Source organism: Rhopilema esculentum, chromosome 16 (assembly GCF_057945365.1).
Source record: "Rhopilema esculentum isolate cy_ngs chromosome 16, ASM5794536v1, whole genome shotgun sequence".
NCBI classification, from domain to species: Eukaryota; Metazoa; Cnidaria; class Scyphozoa; order Rhizostomeae; family Rhizostomatidae; genus Rhopilema; species Rhopilema esculentum.
In genome coordinates, this window is record NC_142830.1 from 3,605,169 (window position 1) to 3,631,995 (window position 26,827).

Below are 26,827 nucleotides of genomic sequence, written 5' to 3' on the forward strand. Positions count from 1 at the left end.
ACGAAAGTGGCGGGAAAGACAGAATTCAAGGAACGGCTATTTTGATTTAAAAACAACTTTTACGTCAGCTACTTGTTTTATAGATGCGAAAAAGGAAACAAACTCTACCTTAATCGATTAATGTTGCTGCATTTTTAAATCAACTTTTCTCTTGCGTAGTGGAGTTGTTGCCGATAAACAAATACTGCCATGGCTAGTACTAGTAGAAAGCAATTTCTTAGTACTTTGGATGAAGAGACACCCCGTGATTTCAATGCGATAATGAGACGAAATGTAAGTTTTTACTACTACTATTTGTTAATAAAGATTTGCAAATTTTGTTCTGAAGATAAAATTATGAAAATAAAAGATGCAAGCAAGTTTTTCACATCAATTGTAAAATAAAAATAAAGTTTTGGACAAACGAAGAATGTGACTGAATACCTTGCAAGCAAAACTTACCCCGGTCCCGACTCGATTTTCTTATTTTACACATATTGCTGTAATTTTTTTAAACTTTGTTAAAAAATTGACAACTGGTTTTGTGTGTGTATTTTGTAACATTGTATTTAATTGCTTGCTTGAGTTAGTATTTTATAAATCCTATGCTATGTAGCCTACTTTAAATAAAATAATAAAAATAATTGATGATGATAATAAGATTTTATGACTTCATTTGCGTTTCACAGACTGTAAAAATTCCAGAGTTTTGATATTTGATAGTCAGTTGACAAGTGTCATGCCTGGATGCAGTAAACATAAAAGGACAGTTAGACAGTTTCTTCCAACATTCAAAATGAAATAATTGAACCAAACAATATACCAGTCTGCAGATGGCAGTTCTCAACGAGATTTTCTGTGTGAATAGTTATTTCAGCCTTTGACTATTCATATCTCAAACTTGGCATACAGTACTACACTAACCTTGCATGTGCATCTGCCATACTAGGACAATATACATAGATGTATATGAGTACAAATATATGCATATATAAATTGTCAACTTGATAAATTGAAGATAATACCTTTGAATTTATACACTTTTCTAGTTTGTATTGATAAAAATCACCAATAAATGTTTTCTTCTTGTGTTGAAATCTTTTCAGAACAACAACAGTGATGATGTATTCCACATTGGTGAGGCCCTAGAAACTTTCTCAAAAGATCAAATCACTTTAATGTGGAAACACTTGTCAAGATTTTGTGCTTCAGCATTGCAAGAATCTAATATTGAAGAAGAAGAAAGCCAACCAGAGGTCTGGATTGGTATTAACTTTTTGAATTTCTTTGAATATGAACATACTCTATCATCAAAAGTGACTTTTGGTACTTGCTCTATTCTAGTAGATCATTTTATATGCAATGGCAATGTTTGTGATGCTGTACTTTTGATGATGTAGCTTTTAACCCCTTGAAACAGAACATTAGAACATCTTTTGATGTTATTAATATCTCAACCATAACATTGTGATTTAAATTCAAGGTAAATCTAAATTTCTGTAGGTATAGTTTCGTCTTCTTTTATAAAACAAACTGTACATATCAATCATAATTTCATTTTTTGTCAAAGGAGTTAGTGGAAACACTGGAAACATTGCAGAATTTGACCTCAATAGCACTCCACCAACTGTCATCCAAAAACCCAGTTATCACAAGTGATATGTTTCAAGTGGCAACTGTATTACATGGTATATATTTGTCTTCCTCTATTTTGCCATGCTATCTTTATGTATTTTGTTGTTAGTTATCTGGTTTGTCCAGATGAACAGAAATTTTTCCACCTAGGACATCATGGCCCCCTGAAAAGCAGTTCGCATTGACTGATAGGGCTATCATGCCTAAATAAATAAAAATGTAAATGTAAAATGATATATGCAGCTTGCATGATTATTTTTGAGGTAATAATCTGGACAACCACTTCAGGGCCTTATTAAAGACTTTTAGGGTCAAATTTGATCGGGCATTTTGCATTTCACCACAAATTAACCCCCTTGCCTTATTCTTTTCACTAACCAATTGTCCAAATTCCTGATAACAACACATCTTCAAAGCTATTTAAGGTTTGTTCCACCATGTTGGCTGTAACTGCATTAAAAGTACTAGTTCATTACTATTTTTTGTAACGACAAGGGAGTTTTGTTCTCTTGAATAAAGCCAAATCTATTTTTTTCCCATAAAGACTACCGACAGTCACTTAACGCAAGCATTTTCTTGATGCAGTTAGTAACAGTGGCAAAGCCAGCTCTGGGGCAAGTTAAAAATAATTGGGGTTAGATCAGTTCCCTTGAGAAAGGTGTCATATGGGGTTAGCTATTGTAAATTACCAGGAAAAGCTTTAGGTGGGCATAAAACTGTTAATAATTTGCACACAAAAAATTTTTCAGAATTTCTATAGACATGTTTTGAAGAAGCCTTGGCTCTAGTTGCTAAATTTGGTTTCAAATTCTGGAATTCAACTTGTTTTTATGTTAATTTGTTTTCAAATCCTGACATCCAATTTCTTCACATTTACTGTTTCAAGAGCTTTTTGATTCACCAAATTAAACTGTCAGATACAGAGAGAAGGTTTTTTTAGATAACGCATCTAGATTTTATTCTCACAACATCATATAAAATGTCTAAATTGTCTTTCTCTGATACATGACAAGATCAATACACTTTTTATCTTCCCTATTTCCTTACTTAGAACTATTGTACTTACAAGTACAAGTAGTGTTCTTTTGCAAATAAAGCCATTAATGCCCACTAGCCAATGTTTGTTGAAAAAAGATTTCTGTATTATGCAACAAATGATATAAAAAAGCTTTGCTTACTTATTCAATTTTTATTTAGGGGATTTGACAGAAACAATTGTTCATTAATAAAATATTGATATTAGAAATTGCCATGACAAAATGTGTTCCAGTACTCAAGGTGCTTGAACTTAGGGTGAAGATAAGGGGCATATCAAGGATTTTGCTATGCTGAAATTTTTATAAAAAAGCCTGTCATTGTTTTTAAGGGTTAAATATTCAAATAATTATTAAAACAAGAACAGTTATAGATGTACAAAACATTTTTAGGTTTCTTTTGTAAGCAAATCTAAAAAGTTTAGAGAGCAGGAAATTATCTTGCCATGCTACACTGCATTTTTTTATTTCTTTATTCTTAACTTGGCAAAACAAAGTATATTCAGCAAATAGAGAGTTTTCCTCTTAGACAATCTTGATACTCTCATCTAACACAACATCAATAACACAAAAAGCCATGATAAGTTAAAGACTGAAAGGTTAAGACATATGTTTTTATGTATTTCTCTTTATAATAGGTATTTTGTTATCCTTGCCTGAAAATGCAGCCAAGCTTCAAAATGATATATCAAAGTTGTGTGAGTATTGGTAGGTATGATATTTGATTTTCTGCTATACAGGTAAACATTGTCAGAAATAATTTGAAAGAAAGTTACTTGCTATTTAATGTATATAGATTTGGACCATTACATAAAAGATGAGTTTCTTACATAAGGATGCCCAAAATTTCTTTTATGTGAGCTATATATTATGATAAAATTGGTAGGCAAATCCAAATTAAATACTTTAATCTCAGAGTCAATGTGCAAGCAAAAAGTTGATAGAAGTATGAACGTAGATGAGCTCAATTTAAAAAATCAGAATTCAAACTTTATTTGAGCCAGATTTAGTGTTGAGTTTTTTTTGCTAAATTCTATTTAAAAGGGGTCATTAACAGTCCTGTGTAGGTTTTGATTTCATACTTTATATCTCTAAGGTTTAATGCTGGGTTAACAGGGAAAGAAGAACTTCTCGGCAACACAATCATTTATCTTCTAGCAAGAACACATTTACATACACCAACAGTAAGTTCAATAAACATTTTTTGTTGATCTCTTAATAATTTTAATTCAATCTTGACTTTGTTACAAGAATTTTTTTCTATGATCAACTAGAACTGACATAAGGGCCCAGCCTATTTGAAAGTTTTTTTAAAAAGATGAGACAGAATTTCAAAGGAAATTACAGCTTGAAAACTCCATCTTCTTATCTACATTTCAAAATTGGAATAAATTTTGCATTTAATTTTATTCATTCCAGCAGAAGAAAAATGTGCAATATTTTAGTGATGAAGTGTAACTAATTCCAAACAATTTGTTATTGAAATTGATTATAATGATTATAATAAGTAATGTTTATGCAAGTTAACTTGCTCAGACTAGAAATTCTGTTATCAGTCAAGAACCTGTAAAACAAATAGGATTAGATAAGAAATCAAAGTTGGAGCTGTGTTGATTATGGTTTCAAATGCTTATAGAAGCAAAGTTTGTGATAAAAACACACGAGAGATTCTTTGAATGTAGATAAGAAAGCAATGGTATGATGGGAGGAAGAACGGTGACTTCAAATTTCCAATTATCCTTTATTTGCATTATGAAAGCTAACAGTTAAGAAAGCTCATGTCAGCATTTTTCAATTGTATTTTATCCATTGTAGAAAGTTGATCTTGAAAGAGTCTGGGATATAAGAGAATCTCTTCAGTTGTTTGACCTTGAAGATGAAAGCTCATCTGGCTTAAAGGCTCTTATGCAGAGGTGTTTGATGCAAGCACTTTATCTTGAAACTGAACTGGTATTTCCATTTTACTTTCATTCATTTTATTAAGATCCCTAAAGCATCATTAGTCCATTTTGTGATAGATCAACTGTGATAGATCATACTCTCTTTATATATCTATTTGGAGACCATGAAGTATTTAATTGCAATTTAAATTGTATCTGTTTTCCATTAACCCTGTATTAAAGTTTTCTTTAGAATGATTGTAAACAGACTGAAACAATAGATAATATGGCAATTCAGGTGATATAGCTGCGAGGGCAAGATAAATGCCATTCATTCACCTGAAAGGGGAGCATTGCCCTCGAGAGGAGAAATTGTTGGATAATGTTTTTCTGGAGTAGTTTTGGGCTCAGAATTTGAATCCGAATCTTGACCAGGCTTGCAAGGTGGTGTTTCCAAGATATGTGGGTCGAAGAAGAAAATTTCATGTTTCACTGTATGCCTAAATCACTTTTGTAAGGAAAATGTGAGATAGCAGTGTGAGGTATCATTCAATAAAACCTCAAGGGACTCAACACAACTTTTTCAGTAAGAATCACTAGCGAATTGCAAGTCATCTAAAGAGCCATCAATTATGATACTATGACAGCTAGTTAACAGTCAAGATTATATCTTGGTGTTTTAATATTCCCAAGCGTTTGCCCAGTCCTCAAAGGATTCAGTATTTTAAGTCATTAAAAATAAATGCTTTGGAAATGTCAAGAAATTTCAAGCAGTCCTCAGCTATATTTCCTGTCTTTATTGTTAATTCATTGATTTGTCCATTTTCAAAACTTGTTAGAACTCAAAACTCTATTTCTTAACACAGCAGCAAGATTTTTTTCAGGTGGCTTGGAGTGTCAGTTTCTCTTGAACTTTCCAACCACCATTCCTCATTCTCCTTCTTTATTTCCAATTCCAAAATACTGATTTCAAAACTGTTTGCCTCTGGCTGTTGCTAGAAATGTTTATGACTGTAGTTTTTGTTGTTTTTTTAGGGAAGGAAGATTCTGGTGTACATGTTTACATTGCACCCAACTGTTGCTGAAGGGTTCCACAGCAACATCAAAAATCAGATACCATACTGTCAAATGTATGCAGATTCGTTGTGACTGAAACATTTTCTAAAATTTCATGTCAAAAAACTTTACATGCTTGAAATTCTTGATAAAAAGAATGTGTCTGTTATCAGGGTGTTGAAAGTGGCTATTGTTGAAAGTGATCTCTGCAGCTGAAATGATAAGAAATAGGATGTTGTTTATCAGCAAAATCATGAATCATTAATCTAGCTGTTAATTTTCTTTTTCCTTATAAGGGTGAATTTTTATAAAATTTTCCTTTAGACTTTGCTCTCGTTGATCCAATTGGTGATCAACTAGATTGATGCTGTGATAAATTGGAAGACTAGTTATTTATTCACTAAGCTATTCTACAAGTTTTTACCTATTTAAAAATCATTAGCTCCTGTTTATTAAATGGTACTTTTTATACCCTAGGGTATTTCTAGATGCATTGAGTGAAATTTACTTCAAGTCGTGGAAAGAATCATCAGGGGAATGCAAGAAGGTGTGTGCACAAAAGTGTATGGCAATCTATCAGAGTATTGATGTATTGATGGGCAATTATCTTGTAATGATGCTTTGATTTAAAAAACATGTTGGTTCTAAGTTTCATCACCCTGTTTCTGGCTTAATGCAATCATCAAAGAACTGTTGTAATTTCATGTTGTTGTACTAGATGTTATATTTTACATTTTAATAGAGTTTTTTTAGTATCAAGACAGTGCTTTGCCTAGTTTAAATTTTTTGACAGTTTTGATATGCGATAACATGAAATGCATTTTTTTGTGGTTTGACAAGTCAGCATACTTCATAAACATATGTTGTCAATGTCAGGTTGCATCCCTATCGCAAGAAATTACCAACAAAACGCATCATGATAGTAGATTTTTAGACAATGTAACCCTGCTACTTTTAAATGCATTTGCTTCTTGAACTGCCTGACCCTAAGAAAAAGTAAGTTTTTTACATGTATTTACTGTACCATAAAAATTTTAAAACAGCTTATGTTTTAAGAAATTCTATTAGAAATTTTCATATGACACTCTTTATAGCATAAAAGGTCAGAATGTTCCATTCTTGTAAAGACAGATTTCAGCATCAGTATTTTGTCGAAAAGCCTTCATAGATTTGGCTTTTACCTCAACAGACTTGTGTAAATGCTGATTTTATGTTGATATTCCTTTCAGAAAATAGAAGAAGGCTGTATTCAAGATCTGATGCACTGTGCAGTTCATGCCAAGAAGGCTATTTTCGGAAGACTAGCAAGTGTATGTCTTCATAAGTCTCCAATTTGAGAAGACAGCTTTTGCATTCATAATATTTCTTCTTAAACCTGTTAAATTTTCAAGTGGACAAACAATTCTCTTTCAGTTTGATGCTCCGAATGGTAACCAATGATTTGGTTGATTTTCCTGCAATTCAGAAGGATGTCATGAAAAACACATAAAATACAATAAAAGCTATATTTAAAACTAGGATTTTCCCAAACAAGAGTTAAATTTTTGCAATAGATCAATTAAGCCTCTGATGTCTTTAATTTTAGAAGAGAGCAAAATACAAATAGTAATTAACAACAAAAGGGAAGTTGGGACACTTGTATTTTTTTCTGAGAGTATTAAGTCTCGAATAACAAAAGAATGGATTTTCGATTCAGATTTACATAAAACACAGCAGAGATTGAAAGATTTCTTGCAAATTACAAAAGTTGGTAGATATAAGTCGATATTGATAGTATATGATGTTTGTGCTATGATAATTTGAAGATCTTGCATAAGCTTTTATATTGCTTTTTATATTTGCTACAGATGTTGAATTATTTTCACCAACAAAAGTGCCTGTTGGAAGTGGAAGCGATGCTGTATAAATTGTACCAACCTATTCTTTGGAGAGCTTTGAAGGTATGTGTAAAAGTCAATCTCTATTAGTATCACAGTCTTTTCTGCTTGTTTTTCATTTCGTGTTTAAAGTTTTTTTTGGAAGCGATGGGAAGTGCCGAATCAAACCTTCCAATGATATCTTGTTTCAAGAAGTGAAATTCAACAGATAACAGAAGACAGTGGGGGGAGGGGCGAGGGGCAATTCACTCTTGCAAATAGCGTACGAGATTTTCCCTAAAACAAAAGGATTTCTGGGGATTTTCAGTTAAAACAATAAGATTTTCACGAAAGGTGTACGAGATTATCTTGGAGTGATTTGCCCCTCGGGGAGGGGGGATTGAGTTATGCAAACGTAATTAATATTACTAGCAATCAATGCAAAAATCTCTGAACACTTACTTCAGTTTAAAGGATGGCTTCAACAATCCCCTCTCCCCCTGTTAACAGTACTTTGGTCTGCAGCGATGTATGAGGCCCTAAGCTTGGTTTTTCAGGTAATTTGTATAATATTTCCATTAGCTACCAACGTCGTTATTGGGAAAAAGAGCAGAAAATATGCTGGTATTGGCAAAAATAAATATATATCTACCTTGATATATCTCAAGTGACTTTGACCGACGTTGGAGTTCATATGCTTTTTGGCATGTATGTGAAAAGTGAATTGTATGTAAAATCAGTAATGTTATCTTACAGCGTTTATATAATTCTGTATTTGTATAAAAATTCCTCCATGCCCCTTGCATGACCTTCGTGTACTCTTGTTATAGTTTTGCTAATATCATGGATAACACAATTATTTAAGGCTTTTTTTATCGTTACAAGTATTTTGTTTATCAAGTAGCACTATGTTAATGCTACATCTAGCAAATGTATGAATTTCTTGTCCTTTCCTTAATCTAACATGTTTATATCCAATAATTAATCGGTAGTGGTTGGGCTAATAAACCAGTTGATCCTTTGGCTATAGAACGCAATGATACCGCAAAACCAACTTTGGTCAACTTGACTTGACTTCCTATGCCAAATTATACTTGATTATAGCTTGGTATGTTACGCTTTTTGATGTAAAGAACAGGACGGTTCTTAGTTGCTACCCCGAGTTACCACTCCGGTTCTTTTGTATACGCTAAATAGCGTGTACAGCTTTGCCTAAACGGCATTGAGCACTTCATGAAAGACCGGTAAAAAGTAATTTTAATTAGCTTGGTGTTTTATGTTTGAAATATCCTGGTGATTACTTAAAGCAACACACAAAGCTACCATTTCAAATCACCCTTCTTTGCAGCTCTTACATCTGCAACAGATAATTCACCATCCTCCTTCCTTCGTCTCGTAGGCTGCCAACCCACTAGTACGTGCGAACGCAGCTTCACTTCTGATTGATGCTTTCCCGTTACAAGATCCATCTGGTGGAGTGGTTGAAAATGATGGCCTCAAGCAAATGCAATTCGATGCTATTGCTGTACGTAAAAAGTAAAATTTACATTCATATGTGTTGCTGCTACACAGCCGGTCAGGTTTTTAAAAAATAATATCAAAATTATAATGGAAGACATGATGACATATTTCTCTACATTCATCCTTATTTTTACGTTTAAATACCCTTAACTTACTTGGCTACAGCTTTATTTCATTTAATAATGATCTAGTGTTGTATTATTCTATTACAAATACTCCTTAAAATACTTCTCATAATATTCATTGTGAATTTATGTAAACTTACGTCAAGTTAATATTTCGTAGCTAAATGTACTTGTTCATAATATTAATTTCTTATGATTATAATATATAGCTTTTCCGCAGTTTCTAGTTTGTAATTATTTTGATGTTAAGTGCGTAAGTTCCCACCTATATGGTGCCTTTTTTCCCTATATGGTGCCTTTTTTCCTTATATGGTGCCCTCTTTCCCTATATGGTGTCCTCTTTCCCTATATGGTGCCCTCTTTCCCTATATGGTGCCCTCTTTCCCTATATGGTGCCCTCTTTCCCTATATGGTGCCCTCTTTCCCTATATGGTGACCTCTTTCCCTATATGGTGACCTCTTTTCTTGCTTCCAGGAATTGTTACAGGACAGTTTTCCTGCAGTGCGAGCAATAGCTGTTCTTGGGGTTTGCAAGATCTGCTATAGGTTCTGGGAATTTCTTCCGGTTGCTACAATCAAGGCATTCTGTAAAAGACTGGTAAGTGAACTTTGATAAGCAGCGCAAAAATGTCCAAGTCAATTTTTTAACGTTTTCTTGATGTTACGAAACGTGCTATTCTTACTCCCACGTTACTGGCAATCCATTGTCCGAGTATGTTCTCCGACTCCGAGGATCGTTTGATGAAAAATACTAAGGTATGCCTGTTGCTGCTGTCCATGATACGAACGTCTTCATATTTTCCTTATATCTTAGATTGAAGATCTGGCATTCGATGCATCCTCCGGAGAAGTAAGAGTAGCAGTATTCAAGGTAAATTAAATATTTACGACTATAATGCGAAATTTTATTCTGGTTTGTGTTACATTTTAACCATTAAAGACTTGATTGTAACCACATTTTAGTAAGCAATATACAATTAATTCATTTAAAAAATCCATTGACTGCATCAACATTTCTTATTACAGCAAAATAACAGTAGAAAGTTATTATCAAGATAGCGTAGTATCGTGGTACAGATCTCTTTTTGATCATTAATGGATTTGTTTCCATGCTTATGCAATAGCAATGAAGTCCAGCTGTTGTACATTACTTCTAGTTAGCATGAAAGCTAACGAGTCTGTTGTTTGCGAATAGTCAGAGATTCGACTTTCATTTCAAATAATTAATATTTTGAGAAATTTGTTGTATAACTGTGCCTTTGATCATGTTTATCTTTTTTCAGGGTTTGAAAGTATTATTGAATAACAAATTGAGCCACACGTTGATGAAAAACTTGCTACCATGTTTACGTGACTTGATACATGACAACTCCGAGAGAGTGAGGCGAGCATTCCTTGATTTCCTTATACTTGTCAAGGGTGTTCGCAGTATTAAGGTAAAACACTTTTGTCCACCTTTTAGTTTCTTCCTTACTAAGGAGTCAAATATATAGACACATTGTAACATATAAGTCTTTTATAAATATACTAGATTGCGTGTGGTACAATACAATGCTATGATAATGATAAATGTAAGTAAATTGTACCAGGGAAAAATTGGTTAATGAATAACGACGTTTTGAGCATAGCCCGTTATCAAGTATAAAAGAAAAAACAAAAACGTCGAAACGTCGTTATTTATTTAATCAATTTTTACTGGTACATTTTACTTACATTCATCGCTACTATAAGACTTTTATGGCGTATAAATTTTATTGTTTGTGTTATTATGAACAGACCTTGATAAAAATATTATGTTTTTAGCCACTTATAGTTCTGGTAATGATAGTCTGTCGTTTATGATTCTGTAAGTTTACAATAATTGATCTAATTTTTTACAGATGCGCATTGTTTTTAGGCTAATATATTTTAGAAACTCCCTTTTAACAACATCTCAACATAAAAAATGTAAAAGATGTTGATATATGTGTAATCAACGATAAAGTATAGGCTGTTACTTGGGTAACGAAAGTGATTTCAAGAACGTCCAAGTTTAGACTCAATCAATTGGCAAAAACGTAATGCATTTTTCAGTATTAGGCATGCTCCTACCTAAAAAGCCAGAATTTAAGACACATTTCCTACGTTTTTAGAAGATAACAAGACACAGGTTTTAGTATTTATCCATCTATCTGATCTTCTATCTGTCATTCTCGGGTTCAAATAAAGATGAACTATTATAGTTCTAATTTGTCAAAAACTGTTAATGTTTTACAGCTCTTGAAGAACACAATGTGGTTGTTTCTGTTATGAAATAGTAGAATTTATGACATCTTGATTGTCAACAGGCAAATGTAAGAATTTGGTGTAATGACATATGGAGTATAATTGAAAATATCTAATGATTTTATGTTTACATCTGTATTTTTTAATTCGTTTAATCCTGCCAACAGTTCTGGTCAATTGTGCCATTAGAGCATCTGTTTGCTAGACTCGAAGTCGAAACATCCGTCAGCTGTATTAAACTGATTGTCAAACTCCTTGCGAATTCATATTTCCCTTCCAAAGCTAATCAGACTATCAAGGTAAGAAACCTAGATCTGATATTGAATATTATTTTACTGGTACTACAAACTGTAGTTAATATGTTGAATTTTGTATCCAAATCTTCTTGGAAGAAGCAGGAATGAATCATCTACTGTTTGCTGGCATCATCTTTAGAATTTGCCCCAATCGCCAGAATCTTGAATATTTTTTATCGTGCAATTTCGCGCTGCTTTTAGTAAGCATGGCTATATAGAAACTAGAGCTCATGAAAGTTTATCTTTCCTCTACCCAATGAGCCAAAACTTCACTAGAAGCAACGAAAAACAAGATGTGATCGATGTATTTTATTTTGGCTCGTTTGTTTTGAATGATTTTAATCAGCGTCAGCGGCGGTGCAACCAAAAATGTATCTTAGCTTTCATCAGTTTCATCATAACAGTAATGATTGCGTTTCGTTTTAGCTTGCAAACTGTTTGGAACTAATGCAGGCCAGTAGAGCAGCGGCCAGGACGTTCTTTAGGTTTGCTCATCAGTCGACCAATATCCGAGTCTTAGGTACTTTTTTGCGCAATTTTTTAAATTTCATATCAGTAACAGAAACGTACTGATTCCTCACTTTACGTTGATTGATATCTATCTTTTAAAACTATCTATTTGATCATCAAAGTAGAGACTAAAATTGGTAATATTTATTTTGGTTAAAAAACTGCGAGTGTCTACCGTACCAGGAAAAATCCCCGTGCTATTTCATGCCTGTTGATGTCATACAAATGGTTTCGACAACAGTAACTTATCGTAAAATTTCAATTCGTAAAAGTGTTGATGTTACGAAGCAAAGGTTTGCGAAACCAGTTTTAAAAACAACATTAGGTTTGGTCTTTCCATTTATTGTAATATACAAAAATTTCCCTTAGATAAAGAAACCAAAAGAAACGATATTTTCATAGGAAATTTTGTGTCCCATTATTACCGGTCAGTACACTCAGGGTAGTCCAAAGACTACCTAGTTGCCACTGCTAATGCAATGGTTTCGAAGGCGTAAAATTGTCAATAACTGTCTTGCTTTTACAGCCAATTTCATCGTTCTACTTTGCGAATGCTTGTTGGAGTGTATCAAAAATCCAGTTTTCCAACCGAACGATGAGAACAGGGCTAGAAACTTTGAAAAGGGAGAAATTTCGATTGCAACGAGTGAAGAATTGTCAATTGAAGATGGAGGGCCTGACGCCGAAGAAGACGAAATTGATTTGCGCAATCCGAAATTGACCGCATGTATGATTGAAGTGCTTACTATATCTTGGCTGAGCATCAAACAGAAATTGGACAAGGTCAGTATATATTAACGTACAGTTTACTATCTTTAAATGCGAATTGTTGCTACATATAAATGAAGGCTTTGATTTGCTAAGGGTAAACTGTGGATTGCTGAAGATTTACTGCGATACGATCCCTATGCTGAGTTCTATGAAGATTTTGTTATTGTATCGTCATCATGTGACGTTGATCGTTTCAAGCATAATTAGCAGAATAATGATATTTCTTGTGATTGGATCAATTTTCCCTTTCAAGGTGTAACTGGATCATCTTTGCTTTTACAATAAATACGTTTGTTTGTAGGGAAATCATGAAAGTTTGAAGGAAAAACTAACTGGAATTCTTAGCAGAGCAGTTCCTGATCTGATGCAAGGGTTCCAGGTTCGTCTCATTGAGATGTGTAAAGCAACTATTTACAATTGTGGTACTTTCCTGCAGAGTCAATTTTCTCATCCCCAGGAACGTAGCCAAAAACCTACAAACTCTTCCTCAAGCAGAGATTGAAAGCAAGGCGTGGTCTGATTGTGATAACTAAAATTATTCTCTTTTCATGTATCTTCCTACTGTGCGAACGCCTTTTTTTCTGGACCCAGCCCTCTAGGCAGCATTTTCCCTGTAAATTCCACTGTACACATATACTGCTCATTAGACGCGTAACTTAGAAAACAAATAATCGAAAATGGTTATAGCTTAACAATGTCAAGAAATCAATAAAATAGACAGACACAACCGAGAAGCAAGCACCCCCTGATTGCCAGAACTAAAAGTTTTGACTTGAATTTTCCTATACTACAGAAATCGCCTTCAGTCTTTTAGGATCAAGCAAAGCTAAAGAAAGTCAGATATAAACTCATTTTTACAAGATATTCTTAGCAATTTAAAGAGTTTTGTATGAGAAGTTTTAAATTTTTTAATCAAATATTTTGAAGGGAATTTCTATTTTCTACAGGTGAGTCATCCCATATTTTGCCCCCAGATGTCGAATAGGGGTAAGGATGGTAACAATGGCTATAGACTTAACATTTCCAACTGTCATATGAAATAGTGCGTGAATGTAAAAAAGGTCTCATTTCTTGTTAATTCAGATTTTGTTTTTGTCAATTTTCAGGATCGAGAGGCAGAAGCAGCAATAATAGTTTTGGCTTCAAGTCTGCCTAAAGAATGTACCACTGTCGTCAGGTAAAAGGTCAATTTTTACTCAGTCTTTCATTATTACATCGAGTGACGATATACCTCTACCTTTTCCAGAATGATGCTATAATTCTTAAAGTCTGCTGTTCAAATTCCGTAACTGTAAAATGCATCGTTGATACTTGATTTAGTTCTGCCACTAAGAACGAAAGTATTCATTGACAAAGGATATTTCTTACTGGGTACAGAAGAGGATTTGAGAAAAACTAATAAGGAAAAATGAAGCCAGGTAGCACATTTGTTAGGCACGACGTACAGTGTTGCTGGTCGCGTGTTCGATACTTGCCCTTATCGTGTCACTTACATTTTCTCTTGGTAGATTTTTCTGGTCTAACTTCTTGTATATCCTTTTTATAGTGAGATATGTCTCGATGCCTTTAATGAACTGCCCTCAAACGCTGCACCAGAAGAGTTTGGGCCCATCGTACAACACCTTTGTACCACAGGGTTTGTTCCCGATGTCCTTGATCATCTATGTGGTCTTTTTCACAAATGCCTCAATCGACCTGGAAACACAGAAAAGGTAGCATTATTACAAGTAGCATTATTATGCTAGAGTTTTTTATCTTAACTATTAAACTTCCGTTTTTTTCACTTAATCAAAGCACGATAACAAACACACAAGCACCTGTCGAGCATGAAAATGATTTTCCAGACACTTAGTTGAGAACCTTCTTGAGCTTATAACCAACGAGGGACACCTGGGTGCAAGAGGGCAGTCGCCCCCAAGATTGTAAAAGGCAATGGTGTTTTTTCTAGAACTGGAAAAATTGAAAATGTGACGTCATCCTATCAAAACAATAGGCTTGCCCTCCTCTCCTAATATTTGACAAAGTGTCCGCCACTTCTTATAACGTAAAAAGACAGAATTCGAATCCAAGATTTGTGAAATTATTTGTAGTGAATACTATGTGAATCCGTGGCAGTGCCTCTCATTTGTTTTTATAGCACTGCTCCATCTTTTGTAACTTATGAATAGATTCCGAGATTGCTGAATAAGGTAGTGTGAATAATGCTTTCCTCAATACTTTTTAGGCATCCCGCAAAAGAGGCAAAGGATCGCTGTCAAGCCGTTCATTAGAAGGACAGTCAAGCCGTCTGGCTGTTGAGATCTTGTCGTGGATTCTAGTAAGTTGTCTCGGGCCTAGTAAGATTTGTTAAGTATATAGTTTATTTATTTGGCCAGCCTTTAAAAAAGCATTCACCAATACATTATATTGCAATTTTGCTGTATTGCAGAGACTTTACCAAAAATATTTTTCTGATATTATCCTGTTTAGTTTCAAGACTTTAATATGGTTGACGTAGGTGCGTGAAATGTTTACAACCTTGCATAAACAAATTTATTATTTAGTTATCGGTCTACTCTTTTATTCAGGAACATGCGTCAACTCGTGATGCCATTCTCAAAGAGAAAGGCAAATGCGAAAAGCTCTGTGGTGTTCTGAAAACTTCAATGGTTGGTATCCGATCCACGATCATACTTAATTATTTATTTCAATCTATGGAAAGAGACTATGTAGAGATTCATAAAATATCTATTTTTAAATTTTAAACTTTTGCATTCAAGTAATCAGTTATTTATTATTCTTTGTACTTGTTTTATATTCATGCAGTTTCATAAGCCAATACTTGTATAAAAGCATGAAGGTAACTGTTTTTTGGTACCATGAGGTTTGGTATTATCGCCAGTTAAGTATTACGACCTACTTAATTTCAGGTTTATCCATACACGCCTTAGTTCAATTTTTTTTAAAACGATCTCTTCTTTTTATGTCTTTTGCCTTCCGCCTTGTTCTCTATTCTGAATCAGTTGATTATGTCACACTTTTTAAAATGCTCACTCCTCATCTTTCTCCCACCCTCATAGACATGCCTTGAGGCGATGTTGGAAGTTAATCAAGAGAAGGCCTGGGAAGGCAACCACAACCAAGAGAAGGGAGAATTTTTGGCGCAATCTCTCAGTTTGTGTTTAAGACTCTGTATACACTTGGAAGGAAAGGTATTTGTAGGCAGCAAGTTTTGATCCCATAAAAAGAATTTTATTTCATTTCCGTTCCTTTGTATTCTTGTCTTTTGAATTTGTGAGCCATCTTCTATTGTATCTTCTTTCTTCTATTTCTAAGCTTTGTCATTATTTATTGTAATCGTACCTGTCCAATTACGCTAAAATGAGCACTAGCTTAGCTTGACTTTCTCAATTACTAACTTAAAGATCACCAACTTACCTAAACATTGTTTTTGCTGACTTTCAGATTGCTAGTTTATCTTTTAGAACACTTTTTAGGCTTCATTTTGATGTTTTTGCAGAGAGAAAATCTGTTTGAACAAGGCGTTAACGTCGTTGATGAGATGACAGAGGTTTGTAAATGGATGGATAAAGTTTTGCTGCCCGAACTTGATAAATATGGGTAAATATGTCGCAATTAATTTTTGTCAAATTCCTAACTTCATTTTTCATTCACTTCGTTGTTTTGATCTTATTACATCCGTGTTTTGCCGAAAAGTGTTAATTCAGTAGCAAAAAGTAGAAATCGGTCCTACACCACTGTGCTGAATATGGTTTTAACTTTTTTAAGTGAAACGAGTGTTTTTTCGTATAAACATTTCTTTATATAAAAAATATGGTTTCTTCTTTCGAAGCATACAAATCCGGCTAGATGTTTGTTCACGATTTTAGATTTCCTGTGAAAAAATGCTTTTCTGTGATTTCCTGTCCCCAATGATCATATCGTCTCCGGAAAAATAATTTCTTGTGCGTTTCAGATTATTTTATGTTAAAGTAAACAGCCTTAACATATTAAAGACTTTGTTGCTCCACAAGGCTTAATCCTTGTCGCATTCATTTCAATAACTGGTCGGTGTTATAAAAAATCATTAAAAAAGAAAATGTGACCTTGAAATAAATAACTGAAGCCAGTTTTTGACCATCAAACCAAGTGCCCTTAATCAAAAGCACATTCTAGAGAAAATATTTGAAAAACTTTACAATGGCAATGCCATTTAGCTCGTCAATTAGAGATTTTTGCCTTGTCAAGTGAACAGCTAAGAACAACAAATATTTGCGCAGCTGGTAAGAGATTTTAATCTGTTCATGGTTATAAAGAAACAACTTAAGCAGCTTGAACATAAAGATAATGTTGTAATCGGGCCTATAAAAAGAAAATTGATTTTCACGTTTTTAATGATATGCTGTCTAGAAGAGAAAAACTTAAAAATCTCTGTTAGCCAATTTTTACATGACCTAAACCAGAATAAAAACTAATTAAAATTTCCATTACAGACATCTATATGCAAAAATGTACTTTTCTGCTTAATCTTATCGTGCTTTATAAGCAGGTTTTGTCAAGTTGGTTTATATAAGTTTTTTACGCCCTAAGTTTGTTTTTTGTTTGTTAATGCGCGTTTTTTTGTGATTATTACATTTTCTGTTTTTGGAATGTAATATCTGATACAATGTTATTCTTGTTTAGCATTTGTCTGACATTAGAAGAAGTAATTACAACAATAAACTCTTTTTCTAAAGCTTTGCCATTCTTGCAGTAACATTGAAAAAGAATTTGTGAGAAACAGCATATCCGAACTGTCATAGTAACAATTTTCTCCATTTTCTAATAGATTTCTGGCTTTTGGTAAGGAAGGAAGTTTTGAGTTGCATAGATAAATTAATAGGTATATGATTATAGTCTGATAGTTCAGTGTACGTCTTTTTTCAGAGGGACGAGTTTAGAAGAGGCAGCTTCAAAATTGATCGGTAAGGGAAAAGGCAAAAAACGGCACCACTCAGATTCTACTGATCAAAATTTTGGCGTTTTTATCCTAAAGATTCTTCAGGTACGAATTTCAGGCGTCTGCTGTTATTTTTACTAGTTGGCGGCTTACAGCCTCTCTGTTAGAAGCACTTAGGTTAATGTATTCCTTATAATTATAAAGAGAAATTCACAAATGTCAAAATCAGTCGAAACCAGCACCATCATCAATTTAGCTCCCGAGCCAGCCATAATGGCTCTGGATTTTACAGAAAATAGTATTTTTGCTATTTATGGTACCAGTCTATGTTGACACCATCATTTTGGGACATTTGTCAAAGTTTGAATACAATTCGAAAATTTTACAACAAATCGATTGACTAATTTGTACTTAAGTAAATTGTTTATCATTTGTTTACAAAGTGCTCCTGTATCATTTACGTAATGTTATTGCTGTTGCTCCCTCCAATGACTATTGACCGATTCTGCTAAGCATCCTATGAATAAATTATTTCAAAGATATGTCATAAATTGAAGCAACTTTCTCGAGAGTCCCAAAAGGTACTAACCTTGGAGCAAATTCAAGGACATTTTCTGACAAAATGGTCTCTGATATGTATTGTTCTGATATATAAGGATAGACTGGCCTATTCACAAATTACGGTTTAAATATTGTTCTCACTGCATAAAATAACATATTGCAATATATATATACCAAGTTGTTGATCCAATCAGAAACGCGAGCACATGACTATTGAGGCTGCCCAATCAGTGCCGCTTGCCTATAGAGAATGTTACCAATGGAGTCCTGAGGTGAAAACGAACGTGTGTCAGACGAAAAGCTTTAGTTTACTCAAATGTTTGCCTTTTTCAAATCCATTTTCAAATTTTGTGCCACCAAAAGATTGATAACATAATGCGTTGCCTTTCATTGCAGCATTCTCGTATTTAGGACCGGCAACAAATAAAACTGTGGATTCTTTCCGCCATGCGTTTATCTTGTGTTATTTATTGACAGAATCAACTGGAAATGTGTTCAGAAATCATCAGTCTTGGAATGGGATCTTCTATATCGAACAGCCATCTAACGGAATTCATTGAACACCTTTCCTGTCACGGTCAGAGAATGTTTAGCTCTTTGCTTTTATTCATATAAACAAACCCATCTAACTGACCAGCTCGGACACGTACAAACCAAATTATTCCCAGTTTGAAAAGAAATTATTTTATTTTGCTATAAAACAAAGTCGAGTAAATACTTCTGCCGAAATCCGAGTATCGTTTTGTTATTTTTAAAGTCGATAACGAAATTGTAGGTATTGCTCAAAGCTAGGTACTATAAGACTTTATAAGATGATGAAGCTACATTGCAATGTAATTTTCCACTTAGCTCTATTCGTCACAGAGCCTCTACAGTCCTGGACAAAGCTGTTAAGACAAGTGCTTTAACGCAAAATGAATGGATAACATTAATATATACCACAACATCCAACACCATTCCCCTCTCCTCACCTATTCGAATTAGGGCATATGCATTTTGATGGCAGTAGAATAAAAACTGACCTGTCTCGAGTAGTTGGGGGATTGTGCAAAATCCGAACATCGTGATTCCTGGACTGTAGGTTGATATGCTAAGTCCCGGGGGTTTTGCACCTCAATGTTTATATGTCAATTCCTTTTTGGTAGGTTCATCCATCTACATTGTTCCGGACATGATGCGGACTGCGTGCGATATAACAGAAACAAGATCACTCAACCGGGATCAAGGTTGATGCTGTTATTTAGCGTATTTGCTGTTTATTGAGACATTCACTGTAAATTGAATTTCATTGCCCTACCCTCTAATATCATCAGAGGTTATAGTCGAATTGTTCACTTCTTTACAAGTGTATATATAGATTTTCTAATGATTTTAAACCACCCAATCTCATCCTAGTCGCTCTGCTTATTCAATTTTCCAGAAGCTTAAATTGTGGACCGTTCATGACAATGTTTAAAAACAAACGCCAGAATTGTGATCATACTCAATTTCTGCCAGTTTATTCTGATCCAGACAAAAAGAGTTAGAGGGCAGGGGAGACAGAATTTCCAAGACCCCAAACTGAAAACGGCCCTAAAGAATTAAAATAAATTTCCTTACAATAACCACAGCAATAAAAACCACAGTTTAAATGACGTCATCAGAGGCCGTATTTTTTTTTTTGGCCGCATGCTCTAGAAAAGTTCTCGGCGCTGCTGTTTGATTCTGTAAAGTTTTAATTACTTTACGCGTGTACATTCTGTTTCAGGTTCAGATGAGCCAGAGCTCGTTCGTAGAATTGTGAAAGCCTGCTTTGAAAGCATCTCGAAAGCCAAGATTCATTCAAGTGGAGAATGTGCTACTCAAGTGAGCCTTTGTCTTACAATAATTGAGATTCTTTTCGCACAATATGAGCAGCTCTGTGTCCCCATTAACCAGACTAGGGTTTAATCGCATCTCCCTTATAAGATGCCGTTTACTTTTCACAATCCAGGACGATTTTTTTGAAAAGTATGCTATTTGAATGATTCTATCAGGAAAGCACGCAAAAACAGTAAAAAAACCCATTCAAGTATCACTAGCTTCAGAAAAGCATCACGTCTGTAAAACCGTGAAAATGAGATCTATCGTTGAGTGCTTTAGAATCAAGGGACATGAAACATGAAAGTGTATGAACTTTATACATATCACAAGTCTACTCAGAAACTGCATTAATATGAATAGTAGTTAATAATAGAAACTAATAACTTATAAGCTAATAATATTAAAATTGACTATCATATTAGAATAAAACAGGGAGTTTCTCTGTTTCTGCTAATGCTTATTTCATGTTATTTGATAAAAGTCAACCATTACAGTTTAGAGAAAATGGAACTCGAAGTGCATTTGTAAGTGTACAATGTTTCATAGTTTTTACTTTCAACTACTCAATAACGATCGTATATTTCTCAAATTTCAGGTGTTGGCATCCATTAAACGAGATTTCACAGAAATACTAAAAAACTGTTTCTGTAGCCAGTCAGTTGTGCCAACTTCAAGCCCTACAATTATAAAAGAGATCTGGCTCTTGATTGTTAATGACGTCATTCATCATCTTGAAAATGTAAGGGTCCATCGAATTTGATTCGGTGCATTTTTAATAATTATGTCTGTAGGCTGCCCGCCCACCATAACGTTTCAATATAGAAGCTCAAATTCTATTTATTTTTGTATTTTCATTAAATAAAGATGCGGATGCCACAAACAGTTAATAGAAACCTGTGCAGCAAATCACCCGCACATTGTTTGTTCTGTTTAGTAAGTTGATTTTCGTCTGTTAACGCGTGTTTTCGTTTGTTAGAATGAAGATCTGGTACGGTTCAGTAATGTTAATGAATTGCCACTAGTTGCGTCCTTTATTGTCAATGCTGTCACCAGATCAAAACAGCTGCAAAGGTATAAACAAAATTTCTTAATTTTAACGCATTATGATTCATTGAAATTCTAGCCGTCAAGTTTTTCAAATTGAGTAGTTGAGTCAAGTCAACTGTTTTGGTCAAAGTTGAGATCGATTTGCCGATGGCGTTTCTTTTAAAAGATTTTGGGGACACTACTCCCATCCCTTTTAGTGACATTCCATAGGCCAACACCTGCATTATATTGATAATGGAAAGAAATTTCAGTAGCTAGAAATCAGATTAAGCCCCCACCCCCCCCCCCCCCCCCGCCCTCTTTATTTGCTTGCTTCATTCAACAAACCGTTAAAGGCTTCTAATGATGATACCCAATTTGCTACAGGGCTTTGTTTGAAGAGCTACTTTGTTATGTCAATGAAGATCAGTTAACAGACCAAATGAAGACATCAGCAGTTGTTATCTTACTCGATGTTCTCATCTGTTCTGGTAAGGTGCTAACTCGAACAAATCTAATCATTCAATTTAAGTTTCGACTTATACGAGTTTTGCGGTAGCACAATTATCTTGTTGTTAATAGCCTGTTCCACACAGTCCACAAATGCTGCCACATTTATGGAATTTGCAATTTTGATAAATTTCCTGTCCGCAGTTTCCACCAGCATCTGGTGGTAATTTATGCAACTCTCTAACATTATGCAGTTAGCTTTAAACTCATCATGCACCATCCTATCTACGCCCTGTTTGATTTCAGTGCTTATTTCTTCTAGGATTTTTCACGCAAGATTTCAATGGTTTCATTGCATAAATTATTTTCATAAACTAGACCCAGCTTTCTGCCTGGAAGGGATATTTATCAATATTGCACAGTTAATAAATGTGCCAGCATTTGTGGACTAGGGCGCATGCTAGTTGTAGATGATTAAATTGTAGCTCTCTTTTCTTTTATCTGTTTATGTATTAATTAAGTCTCTACCAAATCCAGGTTGCTGCTTACTAATATCAATGTGATATTTTAGTATGAAAGTTCTCTTTGGTTTCTATATTGTCATAAACTTTTGTTAAAACTACATAATAACCCCGATGAATGAAACATTTTCGTACCACAGGATCCCACATGAATGACGAATTCTTGCAAAGAGCAGTTGTTGATCTTAAGCGACTTCAATCTAAAGTGTAAGTTTTTTTCTTTTGGAACAGTCATCATCTCATTTTGTCTTCGACTTTCCCTGCCTTAAAGCTTGGCTAATTTTGTCAGGACACTTCCACGTGAACAGTAAATCGATATCACCACTAGCTGAAACCCTTTATCCCACCTTCCTTTAACCTTCCGCCCTCTCCTTGCCCGCCTAAACCGACACTGTTCTGTTACTCTTCAATTCTGCAAAAAATTAGTCCCTCAAGCCCAATTTTGTTATTAGACTCACATTAAATGCCATGTTTGCAGATGATTTGTTTTATATATTTTCAACGACTTACGTGGGTGATTTTAATAAAGAGAAGCTTGCCAAACAGAAAGTGAACACAAATTGTTCATCGTTTTATCCAACTTCCGTTGTGTTTAAGAGATTCAGCAGGCTATAAAGATATTCATCTAAACAGGGATGCAGTTTTTGCTATTTATCTGAATAGGGATGCAGTTTTTGAATTTTCATTTACTCTTGCCGGCGTTCTTGAGACGAAAGTTTTGTTCTTTATTTCAGCTCCATGTCTACTGGTGCATCTGACTTGTTATCTGAAATGGTAAGCAAAACAGCTGAATGTTGAGACTAAGAATCATACCTCATACAGCTATTCTTGTATTAAAATCATTGACTAAGTAAACATCCTTTGAATCATATCATTGACTTGTATCATTGACTAAATAAACTTCCTTTAACGGAAATTTAGAATTTCTAAATCTGCTCGTTTTCTGCAGATTAATATCGATCACCGATCAATATGGTTTGTTTGTATTGCAATTTTGTTATGCCGATTAATCAATAGCCTAATTTTATCTCAATCAGTATAATATTTTGTCGTGGTGTTACTTACTTAAAAGTTGCGTTTTGTTGTGTTTTTTCCTCGATGCCTTCTTCATTCGCGATACTTCCTGATTGCCTCTTTTCATCCTTGCAGTTATTTATTTTTTGTTTAAGAGGTATTTATCGCTTGGCAGTGTCTATTTAAGATGCTAAAAGAACAGAAATCATTTGACTGCAAGTTTCGATTGATAAGAATCCAGTTTTTTGATCCATTGAAACAAGAAACTCTTCAAAGAAAGAATTTCCACCCCACATTGAAAACAAAGTTTGAAGTCAGATTTCTATTTATGAAAAGACATAATCATTTTTCTGATTTAATCTGATAGACCAACCACATAGGTTTACTTATGCTTACTTGATCATTCAGAACTTCTGTGGCACAGTCGCAACTGTAGAAACTCGATTTTCGTGGCTCTATTGCTTGCCATGTCCTGAAAATGCACTAAGCGCTAAAACAATTACTTAAACATTAACTTTGGGCGTTAGGGATCAAACTTTAAGATGTAATTACAGTATAATATATTATATTATTAATTTTGTTTGGTGTTTTGCTTGATTAAATCATGATTCAAACATGATTCAAACAGATATTGAAGATGAAATCTAGTAAGTAAGCTTTGCTCCGTATGTTACAAGACATTTGATAAGAACTTGTGATAACTCCTTTACCATAGCTCGAACTCGCAAATGAAACTCAGTTTTAATATTTCATACCCCCCCCCCCCCTCCTTTCGTTGCCAAAAGTTGCTATAACTGTTAGCGACAACTAAAGGGAAAATGTGTTTGTTAACAACACGGTCAAGGTTTATTACATATTCTAAGTTAGTACAGATTTACTGTTACGTCTATTTCAACGCCTTTTTCTCCTATTGACTCGATTGCCTTCCGCGCGTCCTCGCAGGCTTGTGAAAATTGAGCATAAATCTGATTCGCTTGAAACATATTTCATTCTTGTTATGCTACAGCAGATTGGCACTGTGAAAAGTAGGGAGCTTTCCTGACAAAAGTTTTGTTAAATTTTTAATGCGGCAACAGACTTGGCGTTGTCACAGAGATAAGGAGAAATCGACTCCAAAAGATCGAGTAACAACTCACGACTGTATAAAATAAAGTTTCTACATTCGGAATCTAAGATATCTTCGTGTAAAATTGAATGTGATGAAGGGTTACTGGTTTCTGAATTGAAGGTTCAGACTGTGTCATCATCGGTGAAACTACAAAAGCTGTTTCTTGATGTAAACAGTTCTTTGCATCAAACGTATTTTGGCACCTCCCATTTTCTACTGAACAGATCAACAAGCGAAGATAAAATTGAGTGCGATTTGATCAAGACCAGCTATTTCTCAATAAAGATTTTGTCATTCTGCTTGTTACGAATGTGCTCGTGATAATTATTATGCAATTCACCTGATCAATTTTCATCGAAATTTTTGATGTGGCAAGTTTCATTGCTAATTTGATGTGGCAAATCATGAGATTACAATTATGTCTGCTTTTAAGAAGACTACAATTTCAAAACCCACAAGGAAAATGTTTTCTTGTTTCTTATCGATGAAATTACAGTTTTTAGGAATAACTCCATTTTGAAAAGCAAAGCTTTGGAATCCTTTGAATGATAAATGTCTTCCCGGGTTTTTTTCTCTCGCTGTGTTGAGATTTTCTGGATATTGAAATTTGTCCTTTCGTTTTCATGTGGTTTTCCGTCTGGAAATTTGAAGTGAATTGATTCAGTCCAAGGGTCTACTTGGTCTATTTTTGATCACAGGGAATCAATCATTTCAGTCCAATAACGTACAAACATACGTATGTCATTCCCTGGCAAAATTTCAATCAGGGTTGAAATAGCTGTTCAAAAACAACCCCATGTCGAGGTTTCGCTGAGGCACCATGTAAGCTGAGGTACAATGAAATAAAGCGTCCTTCTACACTTTTTTTAATAAGAACTAGTAAATTTAACTTCAGGCTGATTGTTTTTAATTGTTTCGAAAATCTGAGGCTGGATTGTTCATAATTTGTTCTTGAATTAATAGGGTGTAAGCAGTGTCATTGCTAACTTTTTCGCTCTAGGGAGGTGTTCAGGCCTCATTTGCCAACAAAGTGTGTGAGACAACCTTGATTTACCGCCATGTCTGAATATTCACCGAAGAAGCACGAACATATGGCTAAAAATCCTCGTTTTTGGGATAAAACATTGTTCAAAATTGCATTTTACAGTAGCTCAGCCTCAGCTTGGTCTTAATTTGTTCTTAACTTTTGATCAATTTCGAGGCTCGTGTTATTATAAAATTGTTTTTATAAAAAAAGAATGTAGTGGTCGGATTTAGGTTGACTTTTCTCCTATGAAGGGTTCTTAAGCCTTCAGTTGCATCGGGCAAGATTTCAACCTGCATCAGGCAAGATTTCAAAAACAGCTTAGCAAAACCCTTGACAACGTCCAAGTTTGAATCTTTGAAAGCTACTTTGTTTAGTTAGTCACTAGGGAGCGTGCTTTACTTGCGAACTCAAAACGAAACATCCCCTTCAAAAAAAAATTGTTTTGAGCCGTGTGTCTCTCTTGATGATTCATCCAATGCTTATTTTGTCCCCTCGAGATCTTGAAAATACTGCCAAAGGATGTATTGTGATTGCCATGTGCATGGGGCACCACACACCTTTCGTTGAAGCCAGGAGATGGACAGTTCATTTGCACGTTGTAAGTACATCGAAATTGGAACTTCATTGCCATTTTCTCTAGTAAACTGTTTCTTTTGCTCAATAAATTAGCTATAAAAGGCTGCTTTGCGCCTTAAAGAGTGCCTCAACCCTGAAGCAACATCTTCAAAAATCTTACCCCAAAAAACACGCGTCTGAAATTCAAAAAATTTTAAAACCTTAACCACTGAATGTTATATTTAAGTTGTTGTCGAACGTTTCCTTAGTCTATTTGCCAATTATACTGTTTGGCCGTGAAGGAAATTGCGGCGGTATAGGGGGCGACTGCCCCCCAGGTTTTGGTCAATTGTCGGTTTTGTCGGAAAAATTATGTCTTTTGTCGGCAAATTGGCTTGCTTTTGTGGGCATTGCCCCCCCCCCCACTTGAAAAATGAATTTCCGCCACTGTCTCTTCAAGAGAAATCCCTCTCTTTTGACGATCTTGCACTTTGTTGCAACGTTCAAGAACATTACAAATTAGGTAGGAAGAGCTTTCCAATCAAACTGCTGCAAAACTTTTGTCTGTCTTTCCCTTTCTATGGTAGTTCCTTCTCGAAGCAGAAAAATATGAGATAGGCCGGTGGCTGACAAGAGGACGCCAGCTCTTTGATAGACATTGGGATAGCCATTGCTATTCTCAAACAACTTCCATAATGTTGAAAATGAAACTTCATAAGGATAGGGCGTGGGCTTAGATAGTACCCAGCGTGTTAATTTGATTATCGAGCGCTTGATTTTGTCAAGGTCCGGAGTTTTACAAGACTTAAAAAATACCCAACTGAACTTCAATTTCCTTCCCGGTTGGAAAAAAGGAACAATCTACATAAACGACCTC

The 26,827-nt window shown here is 34.6% G+C and overlaps 1 protein-coding gene across 2 annotated transcripts in view; it reads left to right on the plus strand.

Moving 5' to 3' along the window:
• Positions 1–26,827, plus strand: part of LOC135682197 (condensin-2 complex subunit G2) — a 42,580-nt gene that overhangs the window by 10,363 nt on the left and 5,390 nt on the right. The window contains exons 2-34 of one of the 2 annotated variants that reach the window (XM_065196972.2): positions 160–273; positions 1,086–1,235; positions 1,550–1,667; positions 3,287–3,356; positions 3,745–3,832; positions 4,464–4,598; positions 5,564–5,658; positions 6,062–6,131; positions 6,814–6,894; positions 7,432–7,524; positions 8,840–8,965; positions 9,562–9,684; positions 9,901–9,957; positions 10,370–10,522; positions 11,519–11,650; positions 12,074–12,167; positions 12,684–12,940; positions 13,230–13,307; positions 14,035–14,105; positions 14,475–14,640; positions 15,153–15,245; positions 15,496–15,576; positions 15,988–16,119; positions 16,428–16,528; positions 17,834–17,951; positions 18,885–18,984; positions 19,553–19,633; positions 20,155–20,252; positions 20,845–20,988; positions 21,226–21,320; positions 21,663–21,766; positions 22,387–22,453; positions 22,981–25,993. In XM_065196972.2, the coding sequence (XP_065053044.2) occupies positions 190–273; positions 1,086–1,235; positions 1,550–1,667; positions 3,287–3,356; positions 3,745–3,832; positions 4,464–4,598; positions 5,564–5,658; positions 6,062–6,131; positions 6,814–6,894; positions 7,432–7,524; positions 8,840–8,965; positions 9,562–9,684; positions 9,901–9,957; positions 10,370–10,522; positions 11,519–11,650; positions 12,074–12,167; positions 12,684–12,940; positions 13,230–13,307; positions 14,035–14,105; positions 14,475–14,640; positions 15,153–15,245; positions 15,496–15,576; positions 15,988–16,119; positions 16,428–16,528; positions 17,834–17,951; positions 18,885–18,984; positions 19,553–19,633; positions 20,155–20,252; positions 20,845–20,988; positions 21,226–21,320; positions 21,663–21,766; positions 22,387–22,453; positions 22,981–23,044 (3,519 nt within the window). In that variant the 5' untranslated portion in view covers positions 160–189 and the 3' untranslated portion in view covers positions 23,045–25,993. Of the gene's footprint in view, positions 1–10; positions 274–1,085; positions 1,236–1,549; positions 1,668–3,286; positions 3,357–3,744; positions 3,833–4,463; positions 4,599–5,563; positions 5,659–6,061; positions 6,132–6,813; positions 6,895–7,431; positions 7,525–8,839; positions 8,966–9,561; positions 9,685–9,900; positions 9,958–10,369; positions 10,523–11,518; positions 11,651–12,073; positions 12,168–12,683; positions 12,941–13,229; positions 13,308–14,034; positions 14,106–14,474; positions 14,641–15,152; positions 15,246–15,495; positions 15,577–15,987; positions 16,120–16,427; positions 16,529–17,833; positions 17,952–18,884; positions 18,985–19,552; positions 19,634–20,154; positions 20,253–20,844; positions 20,989–21,225; positions 21,321–21,662; positions 21,767–22,386; positions 22,454–22,980; positions 25,994–26,827 lie in introns of those variants that run through there. The other variant, XM_065196971.2, reaches the window with a different exon arrangement.